At 33.6% G+C, this 14,295-nt stretch overlaps 4 protein-coding genes across 4 annotated transcripts; all 4 read right to left on the bottom strand.

Moving 5' to 3' along the window:
• Nucleotides 1–315: 315 nt before the first annotated feature.
• LOC145584807 (uncharacterized) lies at nt 316–2,181 on the bottom strand. Its single transcript, XM_081641597.1, has 2 exons — nt 1,449–2,181; nt 316–1,181 (listed from the first exon to the last, which is right to left on the bottom strand). Exons 1-2 carry the CDS (start codon nt 1,998–2,000, stop codon nt 516–518), a joined length of 1,218 nt encoding a protein of 405 aa, XP_081497723.1. The 5' UTR covers nt 2,001–2,181; the 3' UTR covers nt 316–515.
• Nucleotides 2,182–2,423: 242 nt separating this feature from the next.
• Nucleotides 2,424–4,586, bottom strand: LOC145584806 (uncharacterized). The gene is made up of 2 exons (XM_081641596.1): nt 3,797–4,586; nt 2,424–3,389 (listed from the first exon to the last, which is right to left on the bottom strand). Exons 1-2 carry the CDS (start codon nt 4,421–4,423, stop codon nt 2,700–2,702), a joined length of 1,317 nt encoding a protein of 438 aa, XP_081497722.1. The 5' UTR covers nt 4,424–4,586; the 3' UTR covers nt 2,424–2,699.
• Nucleotides 4,587–5,033: 447 nt separating this feature from the next.
• On the bottom strand, nt 5,034–6,724 carry LOC145584804 (uncharacterized). Its single transcript, XM_081641595.1, has 2 exons — nt 6,093–6,724; nt 5,034–5,798 (listed from the first exon to the last, which is right to left on the bottom strand). Exons 1-2 carry the CDS (start codon nt 6,696–6,698, stop codon nt 5,136–5,138), a joined length of 1,269 nt encoding a protein of 422 aa, XP_081497721.1. The 5' UTR covers nt 6,699–6,724; the 3' UTR covers nt 5,034–5,135.
• Nucleotides 6,725–7,418: 694 nt separating this feature from the next.
• LOC145584803 (uncharacterized) lies at nt 7,419–10,941 on the bottom strand. Its single transcript, XM_081641594.1, has 3 exons — nt 10,265–10,941; nt 8,394–8,489; nt 7,419–8,279 (listed from the first exon to the last, which is right to left on the bottom strand). Exons 1-3 carry the CDS (start codon nt 10,931–10,933, stop codon nt 7,524–7,526), a joined length of 1,521 nt encoding a protein of 506 aa, XP_081497720.1. The 5' UTR covers nt 10,934–10,941; the 3' UTR covers nt 7,419–7,523.
• Nucleotides 10,942–14,295: the final 3,354 nt, after the last annotated feature.

Below are 14,295 nucleotides of genomic sequence, written 5' to 3'. Positions count from 1 at the left end.
ATTAGTCTTCTAGCACTAGATACCATTTCAAGACCGTGTCAACAAATATTGTTAAAATTAAGGACTATGAACTCCTAATTTATTAGGTCAACCACATCATTTATAAAAGTCATGCATGGTATTGGTAATGGTAATGGTAATGGTAAATAGCATTAGCAATTTACAAATTCAAGGATTTGCCCAGTTGTTTACGATATTGTGTTGCCTCTTTGTCCTCCACGGTCTTTTTACCAAGTTATGAGTTAGCCATGTTTATTCGGTCGTATTGTTTGGTTTGTATGCTTCAATGTGAACATGATTGTATTGGTATTACAATGTAGAATTCAAAGACAAACTTGCATAGGAAAATATAATAGAATGAACAATGATGGAAAGTACTACTATCTTTGCTATCAATATGTACAAATGAAGGTATGAAGTAGAAACAGGAACAAAGAATGGTCTAATATAATCAGAAGCATGAAAATATTGATCCCTACTGCCTTCTGCACAGACGCATAGGCCAAATTGAACCGTCAATCAGCAAGAAACATTGTTTTAATCTTCACCCAATCTTCCTCTACTCTTTCCAGCATTCTGCTGGCCTCAGTTCTCCTCACTTGCCAAGTTCGTTCCTCTTTTTTCATCTCCTCGAGTTTCTGGCTTTTCTGTCCCATTCTTGATATCAGCTCTTCAGCATCAGCCGAATTGTCAGCTTGGGCTTTCTCTAAGTCCATAATGATATTTTCAACTTCTTCAAGTTGCTTCACCAACTCCTCTTTTGCATTTCTTGCAGTTTGTAACTCATCCTGAAATGTCTCTAGCTCACGAGCTTGAGCAGCATCCCTCTTAAGCTCAGCCATAATCTCCGATTTTCTAGTAGAGAATCTAGCGTATTTGATCAAATCTTGGGAGGCTGAAACATGTTCATTCTGCATCACCTTAAGTTGCCCTAGTAAATTGATTAGGTCACCAGGGATTCTGCCTTGGGATTTTGCATCCGCAATAAACACCTTTACCACCCTTTCCAACTTTTCGCCTCTTTGTGAAGTTAGGATGGTATGGAAATCCAGATCTTTTAGCTCTTTAAGGGTTTTCTTAGCCATTTCGACTTCTACTTGATGAATGTGTTCTGAGTTAGATTTAGCTGAATTAGCTCCCGCGCCTTTGGTGTCATCAAGTTCATCTTCAAAGCCAGAATACTGTGTTTAGGAAAACGAACACATGATCAGTTTCATTCAAAACATGATTACATGATCAGCAGAGAAAATTAGCTCAATTGAACCACCCCTCATTTCGATAATGATATCACATTTGGATTACTATATCAGATTATAAAGGAAAAACTAGTTGGATAATACTGGGAATTAAGAAATTTACAGAAATAATCATGTGTTTCTGATCCTGACTGTTTCTGAAAACTGTGTTTTTCATTGAAACAGAAGAAGAGAAGAAGAAGAATAACTCACCGTAGATTTATGATCTCCTATCTCACTCGACATGGAAGAAACATTGCTTTCCCTACTGTCCTCTATAGAACAATCATCAGCCACTCCCGAAAACTGATAATCGATCTCAACTATATCGACGATCCACAGGATCATGTTATCAGTGACAGCCCAATTTCCGGGTTCATCATGGGTTACAGTATTCCTCCAGGGAGGCATCCTTGGGTTAGCCCTTAGATAGCTCCCTTTATGGCTTTTCAGTTTGATACAAGGCCCTTCTTTGATTGGCTCCCACTCTATAATGGGACCGTGGCTGATTGTCTGTAAAACCTTTTTTCCTGTCATTCCTAGCAGAAATGGATCGTCAGAAGCGGTTAAGTACCTGTAACTCCAGCCGCTTCTGATACGGATCACATTTTCCTTCCCTTCAACAAGCTCATATACCCAACGTGCTCTGCTCGAGGACTTATCACGGCTTTGCCTGACTCGTTCCTCATCTTCATCGGCTACCAAGTACTTGTTGTGGTGGCTGCATTTTAGCCGAAACACCTTTGCCCTCTGTAACAAATCCATTTTTCATGAAAGGTGTGTTCTATTGTTCATTATTTTGAGCTATGATTTGGAGAATGGAGGAAGGAAACATCAGGAAAGATTTGGTCAGACTGACTTTGTCAAATTTGACAATTTGTCAGCAAACATTAAAACAATTTTTAACGCGTGATTATATAATGTGTTCAGATTATGGAGTACCACACACGTTTTTGATGAATAAAAAAGGTACTTTTCTTTCAAATCCTTAGACTTTTTCTTCTCTTTTTATAGTTAAACAATCTTGGATTGATAATGGATCTTATTCCAATTAAGCAAGATTAAACATTTTATCTAATGTACGCGTTTAATTAGCTGTACAGGTTAATGATACAGTTGTAATAATTAAACATAATAATTGTAAGCTGACAGGATTAAACAATTAATTTCTATAAATATATAAAGTTACATTAGGATCGATTGTATTTATTCTCTGGCTTCAGATATGCGGATTACAATTTGATAAGGATTGTTTGTGTCGTACTAAACTGTACTTAGCACGTATTTTAACTATGGATTATGGAAGATTAAAAAAACGGTAGTAATTTTTTTTTATTTTCATGTAGAAAATGTGAATGTAGATTGATATCAAAATGTATGGTATAATCAAACGTAATGTTTTCAAACAGGTGCATAATTATCTATGAATATAGCTAGGCCGACTGATGCACAAGTTACATGTTATCAGACATCAGGAAACGAATTTTTAACCTTTTCCCAATCTTTCTCAACTCTTTCCAGCAATCTCTCAGCCTCATTTTTCCTTACTCGCCATGATTTCTCCTTGCTTTCCATTTCCTCAAGCCCCTTACTATTCTGTTCTTTTCTCAATATTAGCTCTTCAACTTCTACCATACTGTCAGACTGTGCTTTCTCAACTTTTCTGATGGCATTTTCAGTCTCCTCAAGTTGCTTTAACAATGCTTCTCTTTTGCCTCTTGCATCTACAATTGTGTTGTTGACATTGACCTCCAAATCCTGTAGCTCGCGAGCCTTAGCTGCATCTTTTTTTAGCTCATCCCTGATCTCTAATCTTTTTGTAGAGAATGTTGAATGCTCGACCAAAATTTGAGAGGCCGATTCATGGTCATTCTTCATGGACTTGAGTTGCTCTTGAATGTTGACAAGTTTACTAGGGATTTTACCTCGGCCTATAGATTTTGCATCAGCAATGAGCACATCAACTGCCTTTTCAAGCTTCTTGTCCTGTCCCAAAGACAAGATGGTACGAAATTCTGCATTCTTCAGTTGCTCAAAGGTTTGTTTAGCCCTCTTAACTTCCAATGGTTCAACATGTTCTGAGGCAGATTGGACAGGGTATTCGGACAGAATGCTTGATTTTGCACCATTTGTTGAGCTGACATTGGCAGAATGCTAAGATAAACCCAAAAATATAGCAGTGTAGGACCTGTTAGTAGTCTCCAATTGAAAATACCACCCCAGAAACTTAAGATTTTGCATCAAGTAACAACAATAATAAAAAGGAACTAATAGAGAAAACATGTTCATTGACGATCCCATTTAAAACTAACATGAAGTAGTTCATTAGCAATGTACATGTAAATTTCTTATTTAGAGTATACTCTTAAACATAGCCAAGTGTGGTCATTACATTATCGGCTTCAATATCACCTTACACGGTCTACACGGAGTATTACGTGCTCTGAACAGAATGCAAGTTTACTAATTTTTAAAGTAATGAAGCTAAGCACTACGGTGCTGCAAGAGCTGACCTGATATGATGAGCAGAAAATTGGGAAAAAGAAAAAAAGCTGATATACCTTTAAAGAGGAACTCACAGCAGCCTCATTTTGATCAAAGCTACTCATAGGTGAAAGATATGCAGGACTTGAGACTTCCTGACTCGCTAAATTGCTGGAAAATGAAGCAGTGTCAATCCCCTTGACCTCCTCTGTTGATGTACAATCACCATTACCCATCCTTGATGACTGATAATCAATCTCAAGTATATCAACGATCCACAGTGTCATGTTCTCAGTGCCTGTCCAATGGCCAGGCTCATCATGGGTGACCGAATTCCTCCAAGGAGGAGGACCTCGGTTAGCCCTTAAGAAACTTCCTGTATGACTTTTAAGTTTAATGTAAGAGCCTTCTTTGATAGGTTCCCACTCTATAGCCGGACCCTGAGTAATCGTCTGTACAACCTTTTTTCCTGTCATTCCCAACAGAAACGGATCTTCAGTGGCGGCTAAGTACCTCCAGCTGCAACAGCTCCTGAGGCGGATGAGTTTAGGCTTCCCCACAACAAGCTCGTAGGTCCAACGAGCATTATTGGAGAATTTATCATGACTTTGTTTCATGGTTTCCTCATCTTTGTGAGTTATCAGGTACTTGCTTTGGCCACTGCGCTTTAGACGGAACACTTTTGCTCTCTGGAAGAATTCCATTTTCTGTAAGGAAAGGGTGGTTTAAGTTTGGGATTTGATTAGAAGAGAAGGAAGGTAAAGCATAGGAAAGGATCTGGTCAAGTTGACTTTATGGTCTTCGTCAATGGGCATCATAAGGTACTTGTTAATGAGGGAAAAAAATTATAGGGAAGAAACAAACATTGAGTTTTGTTACTTTATTAGCAGCTACATTGGGTGATACTGTAACATTTTTATTTATTTTTTCTTTCGATTTATTTAAGGTAAAATAAGTGATGTAGACGAAGTGTGATCCCATATCCTGGTACGGATACTAAATGCTAAATATAGGTTCAAGTACAGGTCTTTGTTTACGATTAATTGGGATGTCCTTAAATATAGTTAACAAGTTGCAAGTAGTGATCATAAACCGTTGGCGGCTTAATGAAATGTTGTATGGTAGTTGCAATAATTTGAATATGTGCATATGTCATTATGTTTAATCACTTTGATATAATTATAGATGTGAAAGTTTAATTCAATTTGACACAATACCACAACTTCTCTGAGTTATGAGTTTGAAAAGTCATACACATTTTGAACATTAGTGTATGTTAATCAGATTATAATATGTAAGCTCAGAGCCTCTTAATGCTGAAATCTTAGAGAAATTTTATCAAGAGTTGTATGCTTACAATATTTTCAAATTGTGATTAATTTAATCATTAAAGCAAGAAAGTGCCAAATGAATCCTCTAAATTAACTTAACATCTTTAAACAAGCTCTTAATCTTAACCCATTCTTTCTCAACTCTTTCTAATTTTCTTTCAGCTTCAACTTTCCTTGCTTGCCATGATTCCTTCTTTGCTTCCATCTCCTCTAGTCTCTCATTTTTCTTCGCTATTCGTGATCTGAGCACTTCCACAGCCTTGATGCTGCTTTCTGTTTCTTCTAATTCCATCAACAACTCCTCTTTGTTAGCTCTAGGATTTACATACTCGTCGCTGAACCATTTGTCAAGAGTGGCCTCTAACACACAAGCCTTGGCCACATCCTTATCAACCTCGGCCTTGATCTCCAATATTTTACTGTCAAATGCAGCATACTCAACTAAATCCTGAGTGGCCAAGTCATGGTCATTTTTCATGGTCTTAAGTTGCTCTTGTAGAGTTTCTTGTCGCGATGTTTTATTATCAGCAGCAAGTATACTAACCGCCTTTTCTAGCTCTTTGTATAGTCCTAAAGACAATATGCCATGATAATCCATGTCCATCAGTTCTTTGAGAGATTGCTTAGCCATATGAATTTCTGATTTGAGAACGCGTCCTGTATCTGATGTTGTTCGTTCTGTTAATACATAAACTTTATCGTCTAGGCCATCTAACATAGACCTTAAGTTGCTGAAGGAGATCGAATGCTGAGTTTAGGAACATAACATAAACCCAAAAAAGGGGAAAAAAAAATGAGTATTCTAAATTGGTATAAGCATTGATTTAAATCAGAAAATTTGGTAAAAAAAGGTTTTGATTATATAAATGTTAGGCCTTTTATTTGTTCTACTATATCAAATTTCATAAAGCTTATAGCATTTTAGTTTAATTAGATGTTTCTGATGCTAATAATGAAGCTATTATAATTTGAAAGAAATGAAAGGCAAAATAGCAGAACAAAATTTATAGGAAGAAACAGAGTTTTGGGTCTTTGGACATACCTCTAATGAGGAAGCTGGATTCGTAGAAGGGCCATCATCCTCAATTGACAAAGTAGAGCAGCTTGAAAAAGATTTATGATCCACTGCATTACTTAACCGAGAAGGGACAGCATTTCCCTTAAAGGATTTTGAATCACCATTAGTTGACTTATGATCGATTTCGACGATATCAACAATCCACAGGATCATGTTCTCAGAGGCTGTCCAATGACCAGGCAGATCATGTGTAATGGTGTTCCTCCAAGGGGGAAGTCCTTTGTTTGACCTTAAGAAAGTTCCGGTATGACTTCTGAGTTTGATGTAAGGCCCTTCTTTAATTGGTTCCCATTCGACTGTGGCACCGAGCCAAGGTCTCTGTGCAACTCGCTTTCCTGTCATTCCAAGCAGGAAAGGCTCTTCGGATGCAGCTAAGTATTTCCAGCTGTTGCAGCTCCTGATGCGGATGACATTAGTCTTTCCCTCAACTAGCTCGTACGACCAACGTGTGTATGTTGAGGAGCTGTCGCGGGTTTGCTTGACTGTATCTTCATCTTGATCGGCTATCAGGTACTTGCTCTGGTTGCTGGTTTTTAGCCGGAAGACCTTTGCTCTTTGGAAGAACTCCATTTTTCCAAAATGGTGCACAAGGGGTAAGGGAATAAGTCTTTTGTGTTGATCATGGCTTTTAGACTTAGTTTAGAAGGAAAAAGGAGGAAAATTATGGGAAAGTTCTATACATGAAAACGACCGTGGTGCTTTGGTTGATCATATTGTCAAAATTGAGGACTCTTTCTCCAATAACTAATTATTCTAGATTATTTCTGTGATGCATCAGATTGCATATGTTTTTTTTGTGAAAAAACAAAACTTTATCAAAAGGTGAAACTTTTCAATTTTGTCTCTGCTGAGCAGCTTAGCTGGTTAAAGTCTAGATACGTAGCACCCAAGAGCTGAGATCAAATTCTATACACATCATCAACTATTGTGGTTACCTATGCTCCATAAATAGAATTACAGTAGCTAACGAATGGTAACTAAATACGGAGTAGTAGGTTAGTACTAAACTTTTCTAGCATGGTAGGGTTGTCATAACCATCATGTACAAATAAATTTGTTTGAAGCAAGCATGATTACGACTTCTCTGATTGTACGGACTATGAATTTTGTAAGCCTTAATACAATATTAAAATTGTTAGATGTTGGCTAATTATGTAACTAATGCTGTATTTCATGAAGATAAAGATACTGATGGCAGAATATCCTCCTAGGATAGTGCCACTAATGTAATGGCTGTATTCATCGCAATTAGGATCTTTTTTATAAAATAGACAAATTGATGATGTAGGAAATGTATGTTACTGACTATTATTTTATCTTAGTACAAAAAATTATAATACATGGTTTGACAAAATTTAATCTTTCACATAATTTGGCACCAAATGAAAGGCAGAATCAAACATCTTGGAGAAATCTCTTCATTTTTTCCCATTCTTCCTTTACACTCTCCAACTTATTTTCGGCTTCAACTTTCTTCGCTTGCCATGATTTCTCATTCCTTTCCATCTCCCTAAGGCTTTGACTCTTTTCCCCTATTCTTGAAATAAGCTCTTCAATGTCAATCGCGTTATCAGCCTGAGTTTTTTCTGCAGCCTTGATTCGACTGTCAACTTCCTCGAGTTGCTTCAGTATGCTTTCCCTCTTGGCTCTTGCTGTCGTGAGCATTTTGCTAAAGCCATCTTCTATGGTCTGCAACTCGTAAGCCTTAGCAGCATCTTTCTTGAGTTCGGCCTTGACCTCTAATCTCCTGGTGCAGAAACTTGTGTACTCATTCAATTCTTGGCAGGCTAATTCATGGTCATTTCTCATGGACTTGAGCTTATCTCGGAGGTTGGTGAGGTCCTTAAGGATGGTTTGATCATGGTATGACACTTTTGCATCAGCAATAAGGATACTGATGGACTTATCCATTTTCTTGTCTCTCCCAGAAGATAACACAGTTTCAAAATCCATGTTGTTCAACTCTTTAAGAGTTTGTTTCGCCATCTTAACTTCTAGTAGGTGAGGGTGGTGATTAGAGGCATATTCTACTGAAGTCTCTGAATCAGCATCTGTTTTTGTATTGTCTTCTTCTTCTTCTTCTTCCGTGCCATCGAGTAAGTCTTGTAGGCCATCTAACATTGATTTGAGCTTGTTGAAAGAACCGGAATGCTGTACAAAACACCAGCAAAAAAATGACAGGATAAGTTGCTTTTTGAGTGATTTGAATTGAGACATAGTAGTAATGCTTGGTAAGGCTAGTAACAACAGAAGTGTTTCAAGTACCTTGGATTCATTGCGTATGTTTTGGACATGGGGCGAAACTCGGGTGGGTGTATCTGATGCTGTAGGACTTGCCCTTGGACTTGGAGTTGCAGAAACCTGTTAGCATATGCAAAACTCAATAATCAGTCTTCAAAACTTTAGGTTACTACATTAGCCAAAAGGGCAAAAATAAGGTGGTTTATGACAATGAATCAGTGGTACATTGATGCAGCCTTGCAGGGTAGTAAAGAAATGCTTAGTGGCTTGAACCAGTTTCATCAATTAATAAGCTTTAGTGTTTATAATGATGTGTTCATATTCCGTTATTGTTTGAGGCATAGTAATGACGGACCCTAAAAAATCGAGTCCTTCATTCATCAACTCAATCCAAATTTATCCGCTATTACTTAGCAGTAAAGGATACGGAGTAAAAGATAAGGTCAATCTCCACCCCCAAGAACCTCGACTAAATGAATTAAAACGTATGTTGACATGTTGTTAAGGTCGCAAGGTAGAGCATCTACCACTGGATCAAGCTCTAGTGGTTGTTATTTAATGGTTATTTGTATTTGCTACCTTGAAAGATTAAAAAAAAAAACTCTTCTAACATCCAAAATAATGACATAAATAAGCTCAATCCAAAACTAGCTAGCAACTATTATGTCACATTATTATCCAAATTTGGTTTACAACTTTACATCATGTTCTTTTCGTACTTTAATTAGTAGCTTCCCACTTACCAACCACTATTTAGTACATGCACCTAAAGAAAACTAATATGACCAAGTCACCCATTTGTCAATTCATCAAAACATCCCATTGAGAATAATTCATCATGAGATATTTTCAATTGATAACAATTAGGGACATAATAAACTAGTGAGCCCCACATAGAATTAGTTGCTTTTATATTATGTTTTGATCTATTTCTTATTGTAAGTTTGACAGGTTATAATTTAATACTATGTAATCTACTTTTAAACTTATTTCGTGTTTGAATAGTGATTGTCTTCTAAAATAAATGAAAATAAGGAGAAGAAAAATATTGAGACGGGGAATAATAATTAGGTGTGAGTAAGATTAAAGACCATAATAAGTAGAGCTTAATTAGTCCACTATATCTTATGCTTTGTTTATTTACACCTAATTTTGCTCCCTCCCTTATCTTCTTCCATCATTATTCTGAATTACCTTTCAGACCAAACGTACTAGTTTCTTCTTGCTATAAAGACTAAATTCTCAATCTTTTTACCTAATCAAAATCTTGGAAGAAATAACATATTAACACTTAGCTTGTAACTTTGCACAATATGATGCAAACATATTATACTCGTACTCCTAATATATTTTGCTTTATTTTTCACTATATATTGAGAGAACTTATTCAGATCAATTATACGAGTTGATATAAGATTATCAATGTCTAATATTATGACACGCATGGTTTGAGTATGTCGTCATAGGCTCATAGCTTGATAAAAATTAAAATGTTATTTCCTAAACGCATATTGAATCCGAAAGTGTACATGCACAAAAGAGAAAAATGTTTCCAAAGAACCCAAAATAAAAGTATTACGGAGTACTTTATAATAATCCCTTATACTCTTCTTGTTCTATAATAAAGATTATGCTTATGCTTAGTATGTTCAGTATTATTTGTCTAAATTGATTATTTTTAAGTTGTACAATTACAATGTCATAGCGCTAAATTAATTCCCTTTAATTGTGTCACACTCAAAGTATACCTCCAAAGTCAACATTGTAATATTGTACAAGAATGTAATTAACTTCACTAATTAGAGGTAATGCACACATGATTTTCCATGAAAAATGAAATTTATAATAAAAATTAATTAAAATAAAAAATTGACAAAATAATTGGACCCACTTACCTCAGAATTAGAACGAACAGATCTAGCAGACTTAGGTGTAGAACTTGCCACAGGAGATCCAACCTCATGACAATCATTAGCCACTTCCTCCATTATTATTGTTGTTGAAGCATAAGAAGAATTCCTTGACAAAGAGCCATGATCCTCTACATTGCACCCTACTGAATCTTCAACTACACCCTTTTTATCTTCAACCTCGTCCATTGATTTATAGTCAACCTCAACAACATCAACGGTCCAAAAAATCCAATCTTGAGTAGTACTTCTAGAAGGAACATCATGTGTCACGGAATTATTCCATGAAGGTACCCCTCCGTTACCTCTAAGGAAGTTTCCGTTGCGAGTTCTTAGCTTCACAACGGAACCTTCCTTAATAGGCTCCCACTCGACGGTTGAGTCGAGTCGGAGCCTAGGGGATGATTGTAGGACACGCTTACCCGTCCATCCGAGGAGAAATGGCTCCTCGGATGCAGTTAAGTATTTCCAACTATTATAATTTTTTAAACGTATTACATTTGGTTTTCCTTCGATTGGCTCTACCGTCCAACGCGCGTTCTTTGATGAGCCGCTACGGGTTTGCTTGACGGCCTCTTCGTCTTCGGAGGCCGTCAAGTACTTGTTGTGTTGGCTACGGAGACGAACCACTTTGGCTTTCTTGAAAAATTCCATTGTGTATGTTTCTGGTTGTTTACTTGGTGTTGTTGAAGGAGATGTGAGGGTAGAATTGAAAAATGAAAGGTTGATTTTTATATGAACTAATTTTCCCCCCTATTTTTGAGGTGGGGTCCTTTAATTTGTGGGTTGGAAGGAACGAGGGAAAGAAGTGTTTATTGTCAAAGGGTAATTTAGTCAAAGTACATTTACTCGGTTTTGTATGTTTTTTCTTCGTTTTTAAGAAATTGAAATTACTAATTTTAGTCGACAAGAGAGAAGTTCCAAGTTGATATGCCATGCCTTACCTCCGAAATATTTTAGGTTTTTTCTTTAATAAAATTTGGGTGTTTTTGTCATATGATTAATTAGGGTAATAAATGATATTATGGTGTGATATATATTTGGTTAAAATTTATTTATCTACAGTAGATTGACTTGATCAAGTTTAATTAATTTACAAGCCTTTAAATTAAATGTATTTAGGTTTCAAAAAAAATTAAACGTATTTAAATGTACGTGATAGTCCTTAACCAAACTCATCATAAAGAATACTGAATAATATTTTTGAGAAGTAAATTACATTTTCAATAACTTTCTGCACCTATAACTTTAGTGAGAATAACAAACCGATTAGAAAGAAATTTTATGTTTATAGCCTATAAAGCTATAATAAACTGTCTCTTCACAGACATCTAATAAAATAAAGCTATAACAAATAACTTAACAAAGTCTAAAAGTATTAGAAAAATAGATAATCAAATCACCTACTACGTAGCACTTACACGGAATGTATTAACAAATAGGGCATATTTGTTTTGATATATTACGTAATTCAAATAGGATGGCATGGTAGTAAATAAGTACAACTTTAATAGGGTTCATTTCTTTGTTTTTACATTTACACATTTAAATTAATTATTTACATCTATATATATATATATATATATATATATATATATATATATATATATATATATATATATATATATATATATATATATATATATATATATATATATATATATATATATATATATATGTCATAATCCACTGAGTATGTAGATAGTATAATTAGACAGTTTAATGACATTATCAAATCTATTGAATTAATTGAAATCATATTTTCCAATAAGCTTTAAAGGTACCATTAGCTGATGTAATGGTATACTTCATATAATTTTCTAATGATACGACTAAATATACATATGGCATATCAAGTACTATACTCCATCATTATACATACCATTATGAGATGTAAGATTACCATTGAGACAACATATACTCTAATTGTATTATACTAGTTTAAGTCCGGTGCAATACACGGTTGTTATTAAATTTTATAAGGGTTATTATTGAATTTTATAAAAAATTACACTCGTAATATATACTAATTCAAGAATAAATATAACTTGAATTTTATACCTCTAATGTCAAGATTATTGACACTTACACTTGATTAAAAAAAAAAAAAAAGATTTGTGAAATTTTATTAAAAAATAATAAAAATCTAAGGATATATAGTACCCACACTTGCTACATTGTTATTGATACGACTTTAAAGAGTAAAAAAATAAGATATAAAATATATGTGAACCAAATGATTTTATTTTAAATTAATTTAAATATTATTGCAAAAATAATAAAATTGGATGAAATCAAACAAAAACTAAGATAATAAAGTATACAGTTTAATAATATTTACCTAATATATTTTCATATTTTTTTACAAAAAATACCTAATACAAAAAACTATGTATATGTAAAAATATATTAATTGAGTGTATATGGAAAAAAAATTATTGTTAAGAATCTTAATTGTAAAAAAGCTATTTTGGATTATTATAAACTAGCTAAATGCCCGTGTCATGCAAGGTAAATCTAACTTTTGTAAGAAAATTAATTATATCTAACAAATAAAATTTGATAAAACATACAAATCAAATATATAGAAATTATAATGTCATACTCATTATTAATAGGCAAAGCAAAAAATTATCTAAAAATGGATTTTTCTGGCTACACAAACCCGATAATTTTTCAAGCAAGACTTGTTTGATCAGGTCTAGTGGTCATATTATTAATAAATGCATTTTTAATAAACATCTAAAATCAATCAAACAACGAACTAAAATCTCTACTAAAACTATTACTAAATGTGCAAACATACACAAAATTACAAATACTATATCCCCTTTTATATCTAAAAAATCATTTGTCAAACACAACTTTTATTTTATAGCTATACACCTATACTATACTCTATAAATCCTTAATTTGTGATAATGCGTACGCATAATAGTAAAATTTCAGAAACAAAATTGTAATTAACTTAAATATATAGTTATAAATTGAAATTGAAATAAAATATTAGCTAGCTGAGGTATTTTGAAAAAAAAATAAAAAATTAAGTTATGTTTTAAAGTAATTTCTATAACATCTATTATATGAGTCAATTTATTATTACTTTGTTGGCAAAATCTAATAATACTCCATTTAAAAGATAATTAAAAAGGAGTTGACATAATTATATAGGTAACTGTATATAGAATAATTATAAACGTCAAATAAAAATGAATATATATTTGTCACAAAAATAATATAAAATATTTAGAATGATATTGTTATATAATCAAATGTTATCAAAAAAAAAAAGGGTTAAAAAGGGGTGGGAAATTTTGGAGGGAAAAAACAGCACCAGGATGTGACACGTGTCACTCCTGGTGTCTATTTTAGTATTAAGTTATTGATTAGAATCCTTAAAGAATCTTTGGAAAAAAAAAAAAAAGAGTAAGTAAAATGGGGGGAAAATTTTTAACTAGGAAATGACATGTGTCATTCCTAGTTTTGCTTTTTAGTATACAAGATTAGACCTGTGTGATTCAAAAAATTATTAGAATAAATTGTTTCTATTATTTATTTCCTCATACATACTTATAAATAAGATCATAAAAACATGTCTTTCATCATAAATTACTAATTAACAAAATATAGAAATGAAAGTTAATCTGATCTAATCAAACCATATGCATACTTATAAATTAGTTCATTTTTGTATAACAAACATCCATATTTTATGTACATGACTTCATAGCTAGGTTGTTTCTTGCTTGCACAATCCTTAGTAAAAAAAAAAACACACACACACAAAAATAACAGTAAAACCTTAAAAAAAAAAAAAAAAAAAAAAAAAAAAAAAAACACCATAGTTACATAAAATGTTTTAGCTCAATATCAATTTATTTTATTCAACAAAAAAAATTATTTGTTTATTTATTGACATATTCAAAAGATTGAAATGATAATGATTAAAAATAACCAATTCCTAAAAATAAACCAAAAATATATATGACATCATAATTGCAGTAGGCAGGAAAATT

This window comes from Chenopodium album, chromosome 16, assembly GCF_948465745.1.
Source record: "Chenopodium album chromosome 16, dcCheAlbu1.1, whole genome shotgun sequence".
NCBI classification, from domain to species: domain Eukaryota; kingdom Viridiplantae; phylum Streptophyta; class Magnoliopsida; order Caryophyllales; family Amaranthaceae; genus Chenopodium; species Chenopodium album.
The sequence above is the reverse complement of the archived record's forward strand: the minus strand, read 5'-3'. Positions and strand labels throughout refer to the sequence as shown.

Excerpts from the sequence above, each read along its gene's own strand:
- LOC145584803 (XM_081641594.1), bottom strand. The coding sequence starts at position 10,933 with ATGGAATTTTTCAAGAAAGCCAAAGTGGTTCGTCTCCGTAGCCAACAC. Across the intron at positions 8,490-10,264 it reads CTGTTCGTTCTAATTCTGAG|GTTTCTGCAACTCCAAGTCC; the intron begins GTAAGTGGGTCC and ends ATATGCTAACAG. Across the intron at positions 8,280-8,393 it reads ACATACGCAATGAATCCAAG|CATTCCGGTTCTTTCAACAA; the intron begins GTACTTGAAACA and ends TGTTTTGTACAG.
- LOC145584806 (XM_081641596.1), bottom strand. The coding sequence starts at position 4,423 with ATGGAATTCTTCCAGAGAGCAAAAGTGTTCCGTCTAAAGCGCAGTGGC. Across the intron at positions 3,390-3,796 it reads CTGTGAGTTCCTCTTTAAAG|CATTCTGCCAATGTCAGCTC; the intron begins GTATATCAGCTT and ends GGTTTATCTTAG.
- LOC145584807 (XM_081641597.1), bottom strand. The coding sequence starts at position 2,000 with ATGGATTTGTTACAGAGGGCAAAGGTGTTTCGGCTAAAATGCAGCCAC. Across the intron at positions 1,182-1,448 it reads TAGGAGATCATAAATCTACG|TATTCTGGCTTTGAAGATGA; the intron begins GTGAGTTATTCT and ends TCCTAAACACAG.
- LOC145584804 (XM_081641595.1), bottom strand. The coding sequence starts at position 6,698 with ATGGAGTTCTTCCAAAGAGCAAAGGTCTTCCGGCTAAAAACCAGCAAC. Across the intron at positions 5,799-6,092 it reads ATCCAGCTTCCTCATTAGAG|CATTCGATCTCCTTCAGCAA; the intron begins GTATGTCCAAAG and ends TCCTAAACTCAG.